General features: G+C 33.7%; 2 protein-coding genes across 2 annotated transcripts in view; both read right to left on the reverse strand.

The window, feature by feature from the left end:
- Nucleotides 1-23569, reverse strand: part of LOC143054461 (uncharacterized) — a 261664-nt gene that overhangs the window by 197893 nt on the left and 40202 nt on the right. The gene's annotated exons all lie outside the window — the stretch shown is intronic.
- The window catches only part of LOC143054460 (uncharacterized), a 49847-nt gene continuing 34771 nt past the window's right edge, over nt 8494-23569 (reverse strand). The window contains exons 7-10 of the mRNA XM_076227467.1: nt 22975-23192; nt 21391-21493; nt 13135-13218; nt 8494-12429 (exon numbers count right to left, since the gene is read on the reverse strand). Of these exons, the coding sequence (XP_076083582.1) occupies nt 10331-12429; nt 13135-13218; nt 21391-21493; nt 22975-23192 (2504 nt within the window). The 3' untranslated portion in view covers nt 8494-10330. The remainder of the gene's footprint in view (nt 12430-13134; nt 13219-21390; nt 21494-22974; nt 23193-23569) is intronic.

The raw sequence follows: 23569 nt of genomic DNA on the forward strand, positions 1-23569 counted from the left end.
AGCAAAATGCACATTGCACGGTTTATTTATATGTTGTTAATGTCTAAGAGACAATATGATATCTATAAAAATTCAAACAAAATCAAATGACGATTTTGATACAAATATGGTTGGAAATTAATAATATAACAATTATAGCCTATGTATGAGGTCAATATCGACCCAAGAAGTATATCGACCTCGGTCTTCGTCCTCAGTCAATATACTTCTCTCAGGTCAATATATTCTTGTATCGCCCTCATACAAAGGCTATAGTTGTATATTATTCCACAGTTTATATGTTCCAGACCGTATGTGTATTTGGACCGTACGCGTACGGTCCGGACCGTATACGTATACTCGTACGGTCCGACCATACGCGTACGTTGTGCGCGTAACGTATGTTTTGGGATCATATGGGTTAAATTTAAACAAAAATTTATCAAAATCTTTAATTTAGTTATTATTACAAAATAGAATTAGAATTAAATATTTGTTATATATTAATTGTATATCCGTGAATTCTATTTTTATTACTCTGGCCGAAGGTGACACTTGCTTCTAATAATAACGTCGTATTTTTTACATTTACATGTTTTGTTAATGCATGTTCCTTTGCGTATGCATTTCTTTTGTAAAGTTCATAAATATTCTAAAACAATTGTTCTCCCACACTATGGTTACTTCCGATAACTTCAATTTCAATGAGCATACTGAGCTGCAATTAATGAATTACCGGCCTGCAAAATACAGGAGATTAACAGATTAAATAAGCGTGATCTTTTTAAATAGTTAAAATATTAAGTTTTTATGTCAAATGCTGTTGAACTTTTTATATTAATTGGAGATATAAGTCATGTTGATCTGTTATATACATTTGTATCTAATAAACTTGACCAACTTCTAAATATCAGTCAGACCGTACGCGTACGGTCCAAATACTCATACGGTCTGGAACATATATACACATTGATAGTTTAATCAATATCTGATTGGTTGAGACCGTCCCACATGTCATTGAACAAATCTTCATATCTTTCTCAGGCACGGGAAATAAATGTATATTATACTTTCTCTATTTTTTATTTTTTAGCTTCCCAATATATTTTACTTACTGATGTTTAGTTACATTACGATGTTTATCTCTGATTTATATACTGGTTACCAATGCAGATGACAAATTGGTGTCATTCATTATCTAAACAGAATCCACACGATATATGCGACCATTCTTGGATGAAATTAATATTATTTTAATAGGTTTTTTTTTTAAACTAGTAAATAATAAATTACGATGCGAAATATCTTCTAGTTACTCCCCTTTGGCCGATCATTTGATATTCTCGCTTAAATGATTTTGATTAGTGTTCACTCAACTTTGAGGTTTAAAGTGAATTCCTTTTTCTAGTCATTATAATTCTTTAGAGAAATCATATCGACAAAAATTTCCACCCTCCCTCCCTTTTTATTTTGTTTCAAATTTCTATTTTATTTATTTTATTTTTGCATATTTTGCATCAGTAACTTAGGCGGCGGATATTTAATTTTTGTGGTCCGCCATTATGTGCATTATTCTAGTTTAACTTAATAAGTATTAGATTTTGTATATGTATTAGTAATTGTTCTTTATATTATTGTTAAGACATGTATGTAAAGATTTATGTTTTCGGCAAAATAAATTTATTTTATTATTACAGTCTATTATGAAGCTAAAAGTAATTTTACACTTTTTGAAACCATTTTTATCAATTTTCAATTTCCATTGTCTAAATTGTTCATTGTTCATGTGTTGCTACCGTATATTTTATGTTTCATTGCTCATGTGTTGTTTCCGTATATTTTAGCCACTCGTCTTGAGCCTACCCATTTGATCCGATAACACCCCATATAGCAATAAAATTATACTTGTATTGCCATTCATAACTTTTAACAGACCAATTAACAGACCGAGTTTTATACATCCGACCAATTAACAGACCAGGTTTTAAATGAAGATTGATTTATGTCACCAAAATACAGATTTTTGTGTGAATTTTTTACACAAAGATATCAATATAATGGTTAGCAAACATAATGCTTGTCTTTTTTCGATGTTCAAAATATGCCTGCTAGTAAATTCAACCAACGTGTCATTTTGTGTACATTTTGTGTGTGTAAAATGTGTATAAATCTATTGATGACTAAACCGCCTTTTCGTTTTATAGAACGTACATCGAAGCTAGAAAAATGATAATTACACCACTGGACTCAGTATATTGAATTGTTTTGTAAGACATGAATAATAAAAATATATTCAAAAAGTTATACGATGAAACATCCTAAACTTTAAATGATTTTCTCGAGAACACCTGATTAACAGATTTTAGCCAACCTGATCAACAGAACGACTGCCGATATAGCCGCATACTCAATATAGATTAACCGACCAATCTCTCGGTAAGCCGATTGTCGACCGTGACTAAGCTACACTCCTTGTCTATTGTGGCATACTGTATGTTGATCTCTAGATGTTTTTGTGTTGTTATGTTGCTGTCGGAATGATATTCCCCCTTTACTCATCTGTAGATCACTTATAGTTTACCTATTTGTCATAGTGATCGGCAAACAGGCAAACCTCACCCCCCCCCCCCCCAAAAAAAAAAAATCTAAATTAAAAAAAAGTTTATGATTTGATCCCCCCCACGTTTGTGAAGTGTTATCGACAAAGAGTTACAGGAACCACCTGTTAACATTTCTTGATCGACTTCTATTCGTCTTATTAACTCCCTGTGTATAAGACGTGTAAAAACAAAACATTTATATATATATGTGCTTCACATAAATGATTTAAATTAATAAGGGTATATACTACGTATGGAGGCAATATAATACAAAAATATCTACTCCCACGAAGGTAAATAGTCGGTACATTTAAAAAATCATTTATCGTGATTTTATTGCTCCAAGTAATGGTGCGACTATCGGCACGTAGAAAATTTACTCTCACCACTAGCTGTGATTTGAGCAGAATTATTTGCAATAGACGATCACCCTCCACAATTAAAGAAAAAAACAGTAATATGAATAATACCAATAAAAAAAGCTGTCAAGGAAATCAAACATTTACTATCATATTTCTCTCGACAATCACACTGACGCGCGAAGAAACAATACAAACATTTACTATCATACTTTCTCTCGTCAATCACACTGACGCGCGAAGAAACAATACAAACATTTACTATCATACTTTCTCTCGTCAATCACACTGACGCGCGAAGAAACAATACAAACATTTACTATCATACTTTCTCTCGACAATCACACTGACGCGCGAAGAAACAATACAAACATTTACTATCATACTTTCTCTCGACAATCACACTGACGCGCGAAGAAACAATACAAACATTTACTATCATATTTCTCTCGACAATCACACTGACGCGCGAAGAAACAATACAAACATTTACTATCATAATTTCTCTCGACAATTACACTGACGCGTGAAGAAACAATACAAACATTTACTATCATACTTTCTCTCGACAATCACACTGACGCGCGAAGAAACAATACAAACATTTACTATCATACTTTCTCTCGACAATCACACTGACGCGTGAAGAAACAATACAAACATTTACTATCATACTTTCTCTCGACAATCACACTGACGCGCGAAGAAACAATACAAACATTTACTATCATACTTTCTCTCGACAATCACACTGACGCGCGAAGAAACAATACAAACATTTACTATCATATTTCTCTCGACAATCACACTGACGCGCGAAGAAACAATACAAACATTTACTATCATAATTTCTCTCGACAATTACACTGACGCGCGAAGAAACAATACAAACATTTACTATCATACTTTCTCTCGACAATCACACTGACGCGCGAAGAAACAATACAAACATTTACTATCATACTTTCTCTCGACAATCACACTGACGCGTGAAGAAACAATACAAACATTTACTATCATACTTTCTCTCGACAATCACACTGACGCGCGAAGAAACAATACAAACATTTACTATCATACTTTCTCTCGACAATCACACTGACGCGCGAAGAAACAATACAAACATTTACTATCATACTTTCTCTCGACAATCACACTGACGCGCGAAGAAACGATACAAACATTTACTATCATATTTCTCTCGACAATCACACTGACGCGCGAAGAAACAATACAAACATTTACTATCATACTTTCTCTCGTCAATCACACTGACGCGCGAAGAAACGATACAAACATTTACTATCATACTTTCTCTCGACAATCACACTGACGCGCGAAGAAACAATACAAACATTTACTATCATAATTTCTCTCGACAATCACACTGACGCGCGAAGAAACAATACAAACATTTAGACAAACACGGGACACAGTGAGATATCTGTTAGATAACTTCGGAGGCAGAAAATAATGAGGTCTTTATTCTATATTCTATACAGGAGGAAAAATTTATTTTTAACGTCTAGTGGTAAATATTACATGAATATCAAGAATATAAAATGTTTAAACGATATGACTCTGAACCTGTTAGATAAGTTCGGAGGCAGAAAATAAAGAGGTCTTTATTCTATCTGGACAGACAGGAGTGGAGATTTATTCTTAACGCCCAGTGGCAAATATTACATGAATATCAAGAATATAAAATGTTTAAACGATATGACTCTGAACCTGTTAGATAAGTTCGGAGGCAGAAAATAATGAGGTCTTTATTCTATCTGGACCGACTGGAGTGGAGATTTATTCTTAACGCCCAGTGGCAAATATTACATGAATATCAAGAATATAAAATGTTTAAACGATATGACTCCGAACATGTTAGATACGTTCAGAGGCAGAAAATAATGAGGTCTTTATTCTATCTGGACTGACAGGAGGGCGATTTATGTTTAACGCCCAGTGGCAAATATTACATGAATATCAAGAATATAAAATGTTTGAACGATATGACTCTGAACCTGTTAGATAAGTTCGGACGCAGAAATAATGAGGTCTTTATTCTATCTGGACTGACAGGAGGGCGATTTATTCTTAACGCCCAGTGGCAAATATTACATGAATATCAAGAATATAAAATGTTTAAACGATATGACTCTGAACCTGTTAGATACGTTCGGAGGCAGAAAATAAAGAGGTCTTTATTCTATCTGGACAGACAGGAGTGGAGATTTATTCTTAACGCCCAGTGGCTAATATTACATGAATATCAAGAATATAAAATGTTTAAACGATATGACTCTGAACCTGTTAGATACGTTCGGAGGCAGAAAATAATGAGGTCTTTATTCTATCTGGACTGACAGGAGTGGAGATTTATTCTTAACGCCCAGTGGCAAATATTACATGAATATCAAGAATATAAAATGTTTAAACGATATGACTCTGAACCTGTTAGATAAGTTCGGACGCAGAAATAATGAGGTCTTTATTCTATCTGGACTGACAGGAGGGCGATTTATGTTTAACGCCCAGTGGGAAATATTACATGAATATCAAGAATATAAAATGTTACTACGAAATGACTCTGAACCTGCCAACATCACATGTATGGTACACATTATATGCAGCATATCAGCAATTTGAAATTAATGTCTCTTCATTGATACAATGTACACGTGTACTCTTGACAAATATATTTGAAAATGTTAAATTTTAATGGAAAATATGAAAAAATGAAGAAGAAATTAAAAGTTGCACTGGCTACTGTCTATTGATCATGAAGAAGCATCTGTCTTAGTTTTGTAAAATGACGCGGGAAAATAGATTTCACTAACTACGAGTAATCTCAGATATGTAATGTGCGTCTTTTGGATATTTTTTTCATTTTGTTGTTGCTTTAATTTATTCGATTAATTCAGGTTTTTTTTGGGACGTATTATCATATTCCGTTGTCCGTCCGTCCGTGGTCAACACTTCGGACAATAACTCAAAAACGCTTTCACCAATTTTCATGAAACTTTAGGGAAGTGTTTATATCTATAGACTACTTTTCAGTTTATATCTATAGACTACTTTTCAATTTAAAAAAAAAAAATGATTTTTGAAGTATGGTGACTATATGCATAAAAAAGGGAGAGGGTTTACAGTTTTCGAACATTAACTCGAAAACCCCTTGAATAGTTTCCGTGAGACTTTGTTGTTTTGTTTATCTATACACTTAAACGAGAAGACCTCATTTTGTGTGTCGCTTCTCTTCCTTCCGCAAAAAATTAATCATCATGCCTCTGTGTCCTATAGGTCGCGTTTGTCATCCATTCTTATGATTATTCTGTTGGGGTTATTTTTGGAGAAAAATGGAAAAAAAAGGTGTCCGGATATTTTAACCCAGACCGACTTTTAAGTCATAGTCAAGACTTTCGATTTTAAACTTTTAACTATTACTCGGGGACAGGAAAATTATTTTCGCGTTATTCTGCATGCATATTATGATTATACTCCTATTATATTTAGAGACTTTCTTTATAATAAAGCAGTGATCGCCGTGGAGAAGAATGTTGGAATTGATAGTTAATTGCAAAAACACTTAATGTATAATATACGTATGTTCCTATAGTATACAGAAAGGCGAAAATCATGGAATTTAACACACAAAAAACGGACTTTGGAAAAATGGGAGAAAGCTTAAAATAGTTGTTCTGTGTCGAAATGCCTATTACTTTTGGTACTTTTTTTGTAATTCTCCAGACATAAAATCTTATAAAAACATTCATCCTCCTACAGTAAACATACTTTCAATCAAGCTCTAAATGCCCGCGATTTCGTTTGTTTATAAATCCCGTCATTAGTTTTCTCGTTGGAATTGTAACATTTTGTCATCTCGGGACCATTTAAGTAACGGTACGGGTTATGTTTTACTCATTGTTGAAGCTGTACGTTGACCTATTGTTGCTTACATCTACGTCATTTTTTCTCTGATGGAAAGTTGTCTCATTATAACTTACTATACAGTATGGGTTTTACTCATTGTTGAAGCTGTACGGTGACTTATTGTTGCTAACATCTACGTCATTTGTTCTCTGGTGGAAAGTTGTCTCATTATAACTTACTATGCAGTATGGGTTTTACTCATTGTTGAAGCTGTACGGTGACCTATTGTTGCTTACATTTACGTCATTTGTTCTCTGGTGGATAGTTGTCTCATTATAATTTACCATACAGTATGGGTTTTACTCATTGTTGAAGCTGTACAGTGACCTATTGTTGGTTACATCTACGTCATTTGTTCTCTGGTGGATAGTTGTCTCATTATAACTTACTATACAATATGGGTTTTACTCATTGTTGAAGCTGTACGGTGACCTATTGTTGCTTACATCTACGTTATTTGTTCTCTGGTGGAAAGTTGTCTCATTATAACTTACTATGCAGTATGGGTTTTACTCATTGTTGAAGCTGTACAGTAACCTATTGTTGGTTACATCTATGTCATTTGTTCTCAGGTGGATAGTTGTCTCATTATAATTTACTATACAGTATGGGTTTTACTCATTGTTGAAGCTGTACGGTGACCTATTGTTGCTTACATCTACGTTATTTGTTCTCTGGTGGAAAGTTGTCTCATTATAACTTACTATGCAGTATGGGTTTTACTCATTGTTGAAGCTGTACAGTAACCTATTGTTGGTTACATCTACGTCATTTGTTCTCTGGTGGATAGTTGTCTCATTATAATTTACCATACAGTATGGGTTTTACTCATTGTTGAAGCTGTACGGTGACCCATTGTTGCTCACATCTATGTCATTTGTTCTCAGGTGGATAGTTGTCTCATTATAGTTTACTATACAGTATGGGTTTTACTCATTGTTGAAGCTGTACGGTGACCTATTGTTGCTTACATTTACGTCATTTGTTCTTTAGCTATGGGTTTTGCTCATTGTGGAAGGCATGATGGTGACCTATAGCTGCTTACATTCCCTTTTTGTCTCTCGGGGAAAGTTGTCTCATCAAAAATCATACTACATTTGCTTAGTTTTATACCATTAACCTAAAAATTAATGGAGGCCTTTTTCACTCAAAGGCAATTTATCCACCAAAAGTTGGTAAAATATTACTCATGACTCAAAAAGATAACATTTGGAACAAAACCTGACCAAAATTTCAGTGTATTCATAGGGACTGTAAAATTGACCTAATAATCCTAAAATCAGTAGTGGTTTTCCAATGGGGCATTATCAAACCAAGTTTGGTGAAATGTTCATTATGGTTCAAGATTTGTTTATCTAGGAAACTGGATAGCTGACTGCCAGATATCTTTCATGATTTAAATATAATTAAGCCGAGTTGACTCTGTGGAAACTCAGTTATAAGTTGTATACACTTCTCCATCATGTTAATTACACATTTTGTCATACTGCATCTCCACATTTTTATTTGTAGATTGGTTTTGTTATAACTTTACAAAGAATTTAACTATAAACCTCAACCTTACACGAACCTTAAAACAGTGAAAGCTGTGATGTTGAAAATTAACTTTTAAAAAATAATTTACTATCTCAGATTCAGGTTATTTTATTAATTAGTGTTTTCTATTACAAATCATATGATAATATACAAAACAACATTTCAAGGTTTTACATGTAGTAAATAATAATACAATTGAACACATAATTTTAAGAGTTGTTTCTTGATATAATATTTTGTGGATTTAAAAGTTGAGAAACTGAAAAATAATTATTATGCGAATCTTTTCAAACCATAAGATTGGAAAAAAGCTTGTCTTATCTTTATATTTATATATTAATGTTCTTCTGTCTCTACTTCAGTGCAGAGTTTACAAAACGTTCTTCTCTTGGAATTTTGAGTTTATTATCTCTACCCCGCTCTTTATTTAAACAATACGCACTGATACGTAGTTGGTTAATTTTACTTTTTATAGTTTTGGTAGTTTCAAGATAGAAGGTAATACAATTTAGAACAAAAATATTACTGAAAAGCATCAATTTATTGTCAACATCTTTAGATTTGATTTTTTGTAGGTGTGAGTCAGATTGCCGATTATGTTATCTTATTAGACTATTCTTAAAAACACTATTATCTATCAAATTTAATTACTTTAAATATTTTATCTAGGGTAGAATAACAGCATTTTGAGTTTTCTTGAGATAATTCTTGATCTGCAGTAAACACACTATATAATATTCTATCTCTATGTATTTTAAGTAGTCTCATATAATAGTTATACATTTAAACATGATAATGATAAAATCAACATTGAATTTCTGTTACATTCAAGTCTAATAGCTATATTTGATGACCCGAAGGATAGACTTCAACATGTTGTCATTATTGTGTTGTAATTTATCAATTGGTAGATTGTCAACATTATCTATCTACAGCAACATAACTCCAAAATGGTAAACGCTGCCATCCTCAAAAATTGATGAAACAAGTATATGTCACACTTTTACAAGGGACACACATATATATAAATTAATACATATACAAAGAAAACATGAACCAATATATAATGATAAAGCAATAAACATCAATGGTAGTCAACAGTGTAAAAATATCATATACAATCAGTAAAAATAAGACACTTTTAATATGAGCATCAAATAAGAGAAAAACTGACAGGACTTATCAAGTAGAAAGAGATATGTCTTTAGAAAACAACTACAAAGTAATGATAGAATTACAATGTTAATTTAGTGTAGGGGTGTGCTAATTGGCATGACTAGGATAGTTTTAGTACATCTAAAACAAATACTAGTAGATTCTTTTGTTCCAGATGATAACATTAAGAAATATTCCATGTAATGGAACGCAAAGCTGCAAAAGTTTAGTGAAGTTACAGACAATTTAATGGGAAGAATAAAAGTATATACAAAATATAATAAACAAACACCAATCAATAAGAAAATAAAAAAAAGAAATCAGCTGTATGTGAACATGTCATGAAAAACCACTGACTAAAGAACAAGAGTTAAGAAGAAAGTTTGTCCTCCTTCTTTGTGTGATTTGTTAACATTATTACAATAGATGTATGTCCATTATCTCTTGCAATGTTTAAAGGGTATTCCCCATCAAGTTTACATATATGAGTATCTGCTCCTTTATCTAATAATAAACGTACAATTCCCTCATGTCCTACTTCACTCGCATAAAATAATGGTGTTGTTCCATCTTCTTTTGTCATGTTGATGTTGGCATTGTGATCCAGAAGACAACTGACTATATCTGTCCTACCCATAAAACAAGCAAGGTGTAATGGAGAACAACCAGCCTCTATATCAAAGACATAATCTACTGACTTCTAACTGACATAATCTGCTACATGTGGTAATGCATTTTTTATGAGATAATCAAAACAACCCTGTTTTTCTTCTTCTAATGTTTTGTTGGATGGTCTTTAATTATATCTATATAAGACTGTTCACTACAGCAACAGATATTACAGTCAGCATTGTTCTCTACCAGTAACTGCGTTATCTCTAGGTTTCCTTTCAGTGCACTGAAAATTAAAGCACTACTACCATCATATGTCTGTGCATCAATGTTTGGTTTATGTTTAATTAGCAGCTGTACTATACTGATATTGTTACGGATACATGCACTGATCAGTGGTGTAAAACCATACTTGTCACATAGATTAACATTAGGATCCTTCTCTAACAGTAACTTTACTATATCAGTATGTCCATTCTGACTTGACATGTACAGAGGACTCCAGCCATCCTTGTCACATAGATCAACATTATGATCCCTCTCTAACAGTAACTTTACTATATCAGTATGTCCATTCTGACTTGACATGTACAGAGGACTCCAGCCATCCTTGTCACATAGATCAACATTAGGATCCCTCTCTAACAGTAACTTTACTATATCAGTATGTCCTTTATAACTTGCCCAGTACAGAGGACTCCAGCCATCCTTGTTACATAGATCAACATTAGGATTCTTCTCTAACAGTAACTTGACTATATCAGTATGTCCTTTATAACTTGCATTGTACAGAGGACTCCAGCCATCCTTGTCACATAGATCAACATTAGGATTCTTCTCTAACAGTAACTTTACTATATCAGTATGTCCTTCCTGACTTGCTATGAGTAGTCCAGTAATCCCATCCTCCCTACACTGATCCACATCCACATCATTATGTAACATCCACTGTACCATATCTGTATAACCACGAAAACAAGTAAGTATCAGTGGAGTATTACCTGATCCACAATTCTCCTTTGGTAGCACTGTATCCTTGGTACTGGCTAATATTACTTGTTGTGGTTTATCTAGTTGTTGTAAGTATTGTATTAACTGGTGTCTGAATGATGGTACTTTTATATTATTGTTACTGAATACACCTGCCACCTTTCCTGCTGACCAGTCCTTTATAAACCTTTTTAAATATGATTCTATATAATCATCTTGTATTTCAATAATGAAGTCTATGTTACTACTCTTGTCAGTTTGTGATGTCTGCCAAATAAAACGTTCATGTACTAAATCACTATCACTATGATCTATCAAACATTCAATCATTTTCTGACCAAAGTAATGAGCAAGGAAGTCAAACAGTTTATCATGTATAGTTCTATAAATACCATTTTGTTTACAGACAAATGTACCATCTAGGGTATCAAGTGCTTTCTTTAGTTTTGCCTTTGGTATACTGTTGAACTCACAAGCCTCACATGTGTCTTTTATGATCTGTCGTTGTTCATCTGTCATTTTACCTTGGAACCATTTTTCATTTAGCTGATTATTAAAGAGAACACATAAAGCAAGACTACATATTTTATAGTTTCCTTCATCACCTTGCTCACTTAACCTGTCTATCTCACGTTTATAAACATCAAAAGGATTTTTGAAATATTCTTTGACATCTACATCTTCTTTTTCGTGATATAAGGAACATAAGAGTGGGAAAAAATCACATTTAGAAGATAAATCATAAATATCTGTCATGCTTGTACCAATATAGGCATTTGCTATATTTGTTTTCTCTACAGATGTAAGACATAACTTATCTGATATCAAATTACATTCACAGGATTTAAAAGGTGATAATATATTAAACTTATCATCTTTATAGACTTGTAACCTACATGATACAATAATCTTACAACATTTGTCTGCAATAATTGTATTAATCACAGGTAACAGTTGTTTCCAGTTCTCAACCTGTTGTTGATTCGCTGTGAAATTTCCACAAATATCATCTACTATGAAGACTGTCTGTTTACCAGGGTGATAATAAGTTTTAATGTCTGCTGGTAATTCCACTGGTATTATATTGTATCCTTGCCTCTTTAAAACAAGTGCTGTGTGTCTTGCAATAAATGATTTTCCTACTCCTGATGGGGCGGTTAGAGTCAAACAACTGTTGTCCTGTAACTGTTCCATGACATAATCACTGGCTCTTGTAGACACGAACATCTTATCTTTCTTTTCCCAGTCTTCTACTTGTTTTTTTATTAGCTCTGAAAAATATATTAGAGTAGCTTATTACAGAAAATTACTATTTATATGCTTATTTCAAAGACATAAAATAGTGAATTAAGTCTATGTTGAAAGTTGTTTCACATTTTGACTCTCAGGACCTTTTATACCTTATTATACCGTACAAGTTTTCCTCATAGTTGAAGACTGGATGGTTACCTGTGAACGTTTACATACTTGCCCTTCTGAAGATAGGCGTCTCATTGAATTGGTCATCATACCTTATCAGTTTTCCTCATTGTTGAAGACAGGATGGTTACCTGTGAATGTTTATATACTTGTCCTTATAGGTGTCTCATTGGCCATCATACCCCATCTGCTTGTTTTCATAAAATCTAAATTAAAAATATCCCTTCAAAACATATACTCATATACTTACTAGCAAAACAATAATAAATAGTCTTGGTTAACCATTAGTAATTGTAAAATCATTCAAAATTATATGTAAATGGTTTTGGAATTCCACATTCGACAAATTATTTAAGAGGTGTTAATACAGCAAGTTATAAAGGACATACTGATATAGTAAAGTGACTGTTAGAGAAGAATCGTATTTTAGAGGTGAAGGCCTTTGATCTGACTAAATATCAAACATAAAAGCACAAGCATGTCCAGGGATTGCAAGGGTGCAGTCTTTTGTTGTTGTCAAATTATAAAATGTCAAAATACTTAAACTTATAATATACCTCTAATATTCTTTGGAATTATTTCACCCAGATCAGTTTCCATTTTCTTTAATTTCTCTTTAAGTTCTGAATTTTCTTCTTTTTCTGAAATCAAAACAGAATGTTTAAATTATGGTTTATTACACAAGGAAATTGTATTAAAAAAATGCATGCTACTAACATGTTCATAATAACATAAAATGCATCATACGCACTTTTCAATTACCACATCAGGAACGCTCTAATGCAATTATTTGATACCTCGCTGTGCATAAATATGTGATTTCCATTATAATTGATATTTCCAAGGGGCATAACTCATTTAAAATTATTTGATCAGCACTTGAAAGTGATATAAACATATGATACAAGTTTCATAAAATGAGAGCGCTGACATTGCAATTGTTCATATAATCAATATTTCCAATGGGCATAACTCTTTTTATAATTAAAGAACCTTAGTAAGCACGCTCACATACCCCATGTTCCCACATTGTCACTGGAGAAATAAAATAACGTTAAGAAAAAAAAATTGAATAAGAAAAAAAAATTGAATCATAATTTTCTGTCGATATGCACATCTACATAGTATATCCTTATTATCTACAAAGTTTCATGAAATTCTGTTGTGTGGTTTCAGAGGAGTTGCGATGACAAACTGTTGCAGAGGTATATTGAAGCAAATAAGTTCAAAGGGGCGTAACTCCTAGAAAAAAAATTGAATCGTAATTTCCTGTTGATATGAACATCTACATAGAATGTCCTTATTATCTACAAAGTTTCATGAAATTCTGTTGTGGGGTTTCAGAGAAGTTGAGATGACAAACTGTTGCAGTAGTATATTGAAGCAAATAAGTTCAAAGGGGCGTAACTCCTAGAAAAACAAATTGAATCGTAATTTCCTGTAGATATGCACATCTACATATTATGCCCTAAAAAGGTTTCATGAAATTCTGTTGTGTGGTTTGAGAGGAGTTGCGATGACAAGAAACAGGACTGACGGACGGACGGACGGACGGACGGACGGGTAAAAAACCTTTTACCCTCCGCAACTTCGTTGCGTGGGATATAATAATTGATCCCCACTGATTGTTTAACTATCTAAAGACATTGCTGATACAAATCTATAATATAAATAACATAAACATCTGGCAAGAATTGTACACATGAACGATGAATGTTTCCAAGGGAAATATCTCGAACAAGAAATGTGTCCATAGTACACGGACGCCCCACTCCAACTATCATTTTCTATATGGAGTGGACGGTGAAATTGGGGTCAAAACTCTATATTAGGAGGTTTATATGATAGGGAACATGTATATTAAGTTTCAAGTTGATTAGATTTCAACTCCATCAAAAAATCCTTGAACCAAAAACTTTAACCTGAAGCGGGACAGAAGGACGAATGAATGGACGGACGAACGAACAGACGTATAGGACAAAAAACATAATGCTCCTATGTGGGGCATAAAAATAATTGATCGTCACTGATTTTTAAACTCGTAAAAGACATTGCTGATATAAACATATGATATAAGTTTCATAAAAATCTTGCAAGAATTGAACACATGAGAGTGATAACAATGAAATTTTCCATATAATTAATGTTTCCAAGGAGCATAACTCTTATAACAAGAAATGTGTCCATAGTACACGGATGCCCTACTCGAACTGTCATTTTCTATATTTAGTGGATAGTGAAATTTGGGTGAAAACTCTAAATTAAGAGGATTATATGATAGGGAACATGTATATTAAGTTTCAAGTTGATTAGATTTCAACTTCATCAAAAACTCCTTTGAGAAAAAACTTTAACCAAAAACTTAAACCTGAAGCGGGACAGGCGGACGGACGGGTGGACGGACGAACGAACAGACGAATAGACCAAAAAACATAATGCTCCTATGTGGGGCATAAAAATAATTGATCGTCACTGATTTTTAAACTCGTAAAAGACATTGCTGATATAAACATATGATATAAGTTTCATAAAAATCTTGCAAGAATTAAACACATGAGAGTGATAACAATGAAATTTTCCATATAATTAATGTTTCCAAGGAGCATAACTCTTATAACAAGAAATGTGTCCAAAGTACACGGATGCCCTACTCGAACTGTCATTTTCTATATTTAGTGGATAGTGAAATTTGGGTGAAAACTCTAAATTAAGAGGATTATATGATAGGGAACATGTATATTAAGTTTCAAGTTGATTAGATTTCAACTTCATCAAAAACTCCTTTGACAAAAAACTTTAACCAAAAACTTAAACCTGAAGCGGGACAGGCGGACGGACGGGTGGACGGACGAACGAACAGACGAATAGACCAAAAAACATAATGCTCCTATGTGGGGCATAAAAATAATTGATCGTCACTGATTTTTAAACTTGTAAAAGACATTGCTGATATAAACCTATGAATTAAGTTTCATAAAAATCTTGCAAGAATTGAACACATCAGAGTGCTAACAATGCAATTTTCCATATAATAAATTTTTCCAAGGAGCATAACTCTTTTAACAAGAAATGTGTCCATAGTACACGGATGCCCCACTCGCACTATCATTTTCTATATTCAGTAGACGGTGAAATTGGGGTAAAAACTCTAATTTGGCATTAAAACTAAAAAAGATCATATCATAGGAAACATGTGAACTAAGTTTCAAGTTGATTGGACTTCAACTTCATCAAAAACTATCTTGACTAAAAACTTTAATCAAAAACTTTAACCTGAAGCGGGACATAGGGACGACGAACGAACGGACGTACAGACCGAAAAACATAATGCTCCTATGTGGGGCATAAAAATAACTGATCGTCCTTGATTTTTGAACTCATAAAAGACATTGCTGATATAAACCTATGATATTGGTTTCATAAAAATTTGGCAAGAATTGAACACATGAGAGTGCTAACAATGCAATTTCCATATAATTAATGTTTCCAAGTGGCATAACTCTTTTAACAAAAGTTGATCGACACCGATTTTCGAACTCATCCAAGAAATTGCTTATTTAAACCTATGATGTAAGTTTCATAAACATCTGGCAAGAATTGTACACATGAGAGCGCTAACGACGCAATTTATTTTTTCAGGTTTCATTGTACATTATTTTGACACTGAATAAAACCTTGGTATATATATGCCATGTTTGTTTTGAGACTCTTGGGTAGTTAGATATCACATGGTGATTTGTTTCAATTATGTTGTCAAGAAAGCGCCATTTCACAAATTGATAGTCTTGATTTATTATCATCACTTATCCAGGAGAATAAAACTTTTCCATTAATGAATGTATATATATTTCTATGAATTATATAACATATTATTTTTTTCCTTCTTTTTCTTTTTGTAAATTTCCCTTAAACTAACTATTGTGGACAGTTATCTAATAGGCAATCATACCACATCTGTATAATGATAATGTCAATTGTTTTTTATTTTAAAAAACACTTAAAGAGGATCAGCAATCTTCTTAAGTCGACATCTCATTAGATTTTGTTTTCATAATTTGTCATAACTGTATAAACTGCAGCAGATGAAGTCATACAAAGCAAGCATCCATCACCCAGGACATGTTATTTTGTCATAACTGTATAAACTGCAGCAGATGAAGTCATACAAAGCAAGCATCCATTACCCAGGACATGTTATTTTGTCATAACTGTATAAACTGCAGCAGATGAAGTCATACAAAGCAAGCATCCATCACCCAGGACATGTTATTTTGTCATAACTGTATAAACTGCAGCAGATGAAGTCATACAAAGCAAGCATCCATTACCCAGGACATGTTATTTTGTCATAACTGTATAAACTGCAGCAGATGAAGTCATACAAAGCAAGCATCCATCACCCAGGACATGTTATTTTGTCATAACTGTATAAACTGCAGCAGATGAAGTCATACAAAGCAAGCATCCATTACCCAGGACATGTTATTTTGTCATAACTGTATAAACTGCAGCAGATGAAGTCATACAAAGCAAGCATCCATCACCCAGGACATGTTATTTTGTCATAACTGTATAAACTGCAGCCGATGAAGTCATACACAGCAGACATCTATCACTCAGGCCATGTGATTTTGTCATAACTGTATAAACTGCAGCAGATGAAGTCATACAAAGCAAGCATCCATTACCCAGGACATGTTATTTTGTCATAACTGTATAAACTGCAGCAGATGAAGTCATACAAAGCAAGCATCCATTACCCAGGACATGTTATTTTGTCATAACTGTATAAACTGCAGCAGATGAAGTCATACAAAGCAAGCATCCATCACCCAGGACATGTTATTTTGTCATAACTGTATAAACTGCAGCAGATGAAGTCATACAAAGCAAGCATCCATCACCCAGGACATGTGATTTTGTCATAACTGTATAAACTGCAGCAGATGAAGTCATACAAAGCAAGCATCCATTACCCAGGACATGTTATGTTGTCATAACTGTATAAACTGCAGCAGATGAAGTCATACAAAGCAAGCATCCATTACCCAGGACATGTTATTTTGTCATAACTGTATAAACTGCAGCAGGTGAAGTCATACAAAGCAAGCATCCATCACCCAGGACATGTTATTTTGTCATAACTGTATAAACTGCAGCAGATGAAGTCATACAAAGCAAGCATCCATTACCCAGGACATGTTATTTTGTCATAACTGTATAAACTGCAGCAGATGAAGTCATACAAAGCAAGCATGACATGTTATTTTGTCATAACTGTATAAACTGCAGCAGATGAAGTCATACAAAGCAAGCATCCATCACCCAGGACATGTTATTTTGTCATAACTGTATAAACTGCAGCAGATGAAGTCATACAAAGCAAGCATCCATTACCCAGGACATGTTATTTTGTCATAACTGTATAAACTGCAGCAGATGAAGTCATACAAAGCAAGCATCCATCACCCAGGACATGTTATTTTGTCATAACTGTATAAACTGCAGCAGATGAAGTCATACAAAGCAAGCATCCATTACCCAGGACATGTTATTTTGTCATAACTGTATAAACTGCAGCAGATGAAGTCATACAAAGCAAGCATCCATCACCCAGGACATGTTATTTTGTCATAACTGTATAAACTGCAGCAGATGAAGTCATACAAAGCAAGCATCCATTACCCAGGACATGTTATTTTGTCATAACTGTATAAACTGCAGCAGATGAAGTCATACAAAGCAAGCATCCATCACCCAGGACATGTTATTTTGTCATAACTGTATAAACTGCAGCAGATGAAGTCATACAAAGCAAGCATCCATCACCCAGGACATGTTATTTTGTCATAACTGTATAAACTGCAGCAGATGAAGTCATACAAAGCAAGCATCCATCACCCAGGACATGTTATTTTGTCATAACTGTATAAACTGCAGCAGATGAAGTCATACAAAGCAAGCATCCATCACCCAGGACATGTTATTTTGTCATAACTGTATAAACTGCAGCCGATGAAGTCATACACAGCAGACATCTATCACTCAGGCCATGTGATTTTGTCATAACTGTATAAACTGCAGCAGATGAAGTCATACAAAGCAAGCATCCATTACCCAGGACATGTTATTTTGTCATAACTGTATAAACTGCAGCAGATGAAGTCATACAAAGCAAGCATCCATTACCCAGGACATGTTATTTTGTCATAACTGTATAAACTGCAGCAGATGAAGTCATACAAAGCAAGCATCCATCACCCAGGACATGTTATTTTGTCATAACTGTATAAACTGCAGCAGATGAAGTCATACAAAGCAAGCATCCATCACCCAGGACATGTTATTTTGTCATAACTGTATAAACTGCAGCAGATGAAGTCATACAAAGCAAGCATCCATCACCCAGGACATGTTATTTTGTCATAACTGTATAAACTGCAGCAGATGAAGTCATACAAAGCAAGCATCCATTACCCAGGACATGTTATTTTGTCATAACTGTATAAACTGCAGCAGATGAAGTCATACAAAGCAAGCATCCATCACCCAGGACATGTTATTTTGTCATAACTGTATAAACTGCAGCAGATGAAGTCATACAAAGCAAGCATCCATCACCCAGGACATGTTATTTTGTCATAACTGTATAAACTGCAGCAGATGAAGTCATACAAAGCAAGCATCCATCACCCAGGACATGTTATTTTGTCATAACTGTATAAACTGCAGCAGATGAAGTCATACAAAGCAAGCATCCATCACCCAGGACATGTTATTTTGTCATAACTGTATAAACTGCAGCCGATGAAGTCATACACAGCAGACATCTATCACTCAGGCCATGTGATTTTGTCATAACTGTATAAACTGCAGCAGATGAAGTCATACAAAGCAAGCATCCATTACCCAGGACATGTTATGTTGTCATAACTGTATAAACTGCAGCAGATGAAGTCATACAAAGCAAGCATCCATCACCCAGGACATGGTATTTTGTCATAACTGTATAAACTGCAGCAGATGAAGTCATACAAAGCAAGCATCCATCACCCAGGACATGTTATTTTGTCATAACTGTATAAACTGCAGCCGATGAAGTCATACACAGCAGACATCTATCACTCAGGCCATGTGATTTTGTCATAACTGTATAAACTGCAGCAGATGAAGTCATACAAAGCAAGCATCCATTACCCAGGACATGTTATTTTGTCATAACTGTATAAACTGCAGCAGATGAAGTCATACAAAGCAAGCATCCATCACCCAGGACATGTTATTTTGTCATAACTGTATAAACTGCAGCAGATGAAGTCATACAAAGCAAGCATCCATCACCCAGGACATGTTATTTTGTCATAACTGTATAAACTGCAGCCGATGAAGTCATACACAGCAGACATCTATCACTCAGGCCATGTGATTTTGTCATAACTGTATAAACTGCAGCAGATGAAGTCATACAAAGCAAGCATCCATTACCCAGGACATGTTATTTTGTCATAACTGTATAAACTGCAGCAGATGAAGTCATACAAAGCAAGCATCCATTACCCAGGACATGTTATGTTGTCATAACTGTATAAATTGCAGCAGATGAAGTCATACACAGCAGACATCTATCACTCAGGCCATGTGATTTTGTCATAACTGTATAAACTGCAGCAGATGAAGTCATACAAAGCAAGCATCCATCACCCAGGACATGTTATTTTGTCATAACTGTATAAACTGCAGCCGATGAAGTCATACACAGCAGACATCTATCACTCAGGCCATGTGATTTTGTCATAACTGTATAAACTGCAGCAGATGAAGTCATACAAAGCAAGCATCCATTACCCAGGACATGTTATTTTGTCATAACTGTATAAACTGCAGCAGATGAAGTCATACAAAGCAAGCATCCATTACCCAGGACATGTTATTTTGTCATAACTGTATAAACTGCAGCAGATGAAGTCATACAAAGCAAGCATCCATCACCCAGGACATGTTATTTTGTCATAACTGTATAAACTACAGCCGATGAAGTCATACACAGCAGACATCTATCACTCAGGCCATGTGATTTTGTCATAACTGTATAAACTGCAGCAGATGAAGTCATACAAAGCAAGCATCCATTACCCAGGACATGTTATTTTGTCATAACTGTATAAACTGCAGCAGATGAAGTCATACAAAGCAAGCATCCATTACCCAGGACATGTTATTTTGTCATAGCTGTATAAACTGCAGCAGATGAAGTCATACAAAGCAAGCATCCATCACCCAGGACATGTTATTTTGTCATAACTGTATAAACTGCAGCCGATGAAGTCATACACAGCAGACATCGATCACTCAGGCCATGTGATTTTGTCACCAAAACAGCAAACATAAAATTGAGAATGGAAATAGGGAATGTGTCAAAGAGACAACAACCGCTGAAGGCCATCAATGGGTTTTAAATGCAGCGAGAAACTCCCACACCCTATATATTCAATAAGTAAAATTTGAAATCGGTATTACTAAAAGACATATGTCATGCCCCTGAAAGTTATTGTTTATTCAACAAATGACAAATTGATACTTATTAGATTTTTAAATAATCATCAGAGACATAGAGAGTGCCAAATGCAATAATGAAGAAGAATGAATTTCCCCTGCATTTAACTTCAATTTTATTGGGACTGTTGCTGCTAAAACTTCTATTTTTTGTCTTTTTTTTCGTGACTGCTCTTTTTATAATACCTTTCTACTTTGTCTTTCTTAGAAGAGATAATAAATTTTCTTTGGCTATATTTAATTCATGTCACTAAGGTTACCTTTTAAACTATGAAGCATCTTTTTAACCTGTTTTTGCATCACAGTGCTTAGTGTGGTTTCTTTAACAACAGGATCACTCTTTCCACTGATTCTTCCAAATATCTGTTCAAAAATCAAACAAAACATTAAGTTGATTATAAAGAATACATTTATATTCCAAACATCAAAGCACTACTAATCCCTTTGTCAAATCCTAAGTTTTTTTTTAACTGTATCAAACATATAAAGTCCATAACTCTCCGACAATGGACGTCTGGTATTTCTATGTCCCCTTCACTGCACCACACAGGGGAAAATTATACAATTTCAAGACATGCTGAATACAAATACTGCTTTCAAAATATAAAATGTGAATTTTAATTATTGCATAACCTGTCATGTGCAATTTATGCTATAATTAAAACAGAGCAAAACTAGCTTAATTTCTGAATTGATTTAACATGTTAGACTAACTCACTAACTTGTCTTTGTAGTCTAACGTGTCTAAAGAAAAGATATTATACATGTCAACTTCTGAAACTGAAAATACATCGAAGAAGAAAATGTCATAACGTGTACGAACTTTTCTTTCGGTTAAATTTTAAGTTTGGTTTTTTTAATATACTATAATATAAACATGTACCACTGAGTTACCTACAGATATTTACTTTTGTATTGGTTGATTATATGAATATTTATCATTAATTAAATATCTTTCTAAACATAGCCTTCTTATTGTTTTATTCACATTACTTTGTATTAATGAATGTCATAAACCTAAGCTATACATGTAATTAAAAATCAATTATTACAGCTTTATATATGTGCTCCTTTACACAGGAGGGAGATAAATCGAAAGAAGTTAGTGCGTTTCATTTCAGTGTAATATCTAGAGCATAAGGATTTGATTTAAAGCTTTAACATTTAAGTGATGTTAAAACTATTCTCTATGACAGAAATGTATTAAAAGGTTCAAATTGTTTTAGAATGATTTTTATGGGATAATTGATATTTGCAAACGGCAAATATTTCAATCAGTACATAGACTTGTACGTTAAGCTTAACTGGCTTCGACTTTCTGGGCTACAATTAACGAGACAATTCTGGAATCAAATGTAATGTTTTGATAGCTTTCATCTGCACGGTAAATAAACAAGTCCTAAGTTTTGACTTTTCAATTGTTTACCTTTTCACAGGAAATGAGCTGTCAGATAAAACCGAAACATATATTTGACTTCTAAATACCAGAAATAATACTGGTCAGAAATACCCGGGTTATTTGAATTCCCGTCTGGCATTTAAAAAATCCCATGTGAAAGGAGAAATTCACGGGTGTAGCTCAGCAGAATACGGGTCAGTTGACAGGTATGAGAAACTGAAAATGGACAAAACACAATCAAGATATATATTATTGGCATATAACAGCCCTTTTGTTCACATGGATCACATGAGTGATTTAATGAAGAATCTTAAATAGATTATTGCTAAATCAGATTCAAATTGACGTTGTAGTTTCAGAGTTGACAAAAATGTCAAAGTGAATAGATAGCGTATAGAAAGTGATGACAAACTGCAAAGTTGTGTACACTACAGAAAAAACTTACTTCATTTACTGTTTGAACAAATTGTTGATATTTATCTAAATCCATCGATGACATTTTAATGATCTTTTTATACCAAGACTGTAGTCTATATAAGTCTGCTGCTAATCTGGAATCATGGCTCTCTGGTTCTGTATCTGGAATCTGTAGAGCTTTAACCATAGAAACTAATGTAACCAGTGACTGAAATCCTGGTCTGTTTGTTAGCTGTGGTATGTTGGCTATTGTAAAAAAAGACATGATAAATAAACTCAACCTATATATTATATCTAACACAAGAAATGTTTGGTCATTTTCAAGTGAAAATATTTGTATTTGGTCTGAACATTTGTCTGAGTTGCTGTCTGTATGTAAAGTCCACATGGATTTGATTGTGCTAGGAGTCATCATTTAACTTTTTTAAATATAAGAAATGTGAAAAGGCTATTTAATGCGTTTCCCTCGGTTTTAGTTTGTTACCCCGATTTTGTTTTTTGTCGATGGATTTATGAGTTTTGAACAGCGGTATACTACTGTTGCCTTTATTTGGTAATTGAATTAATGTGATTTCTTTAAATAATAAACAAATATTCACATTTCTCCCTTGAATGTTCCTTTT

The sequence above is a fragment of the Mytilus galloprovincialis genome, chromosome 12 (assembly GCF_965363235.1).
Source record: "Mytilus galloprovincialis chromosome 12, xbMytGall1.hap1.1, whole genome shotgun sequence".
NCBI lineage: Eukaryota > Metazoa > Mollusca > Bivalvia > Mytilida > Mytilidae > Mytilus > Mytilus galloprovincialis.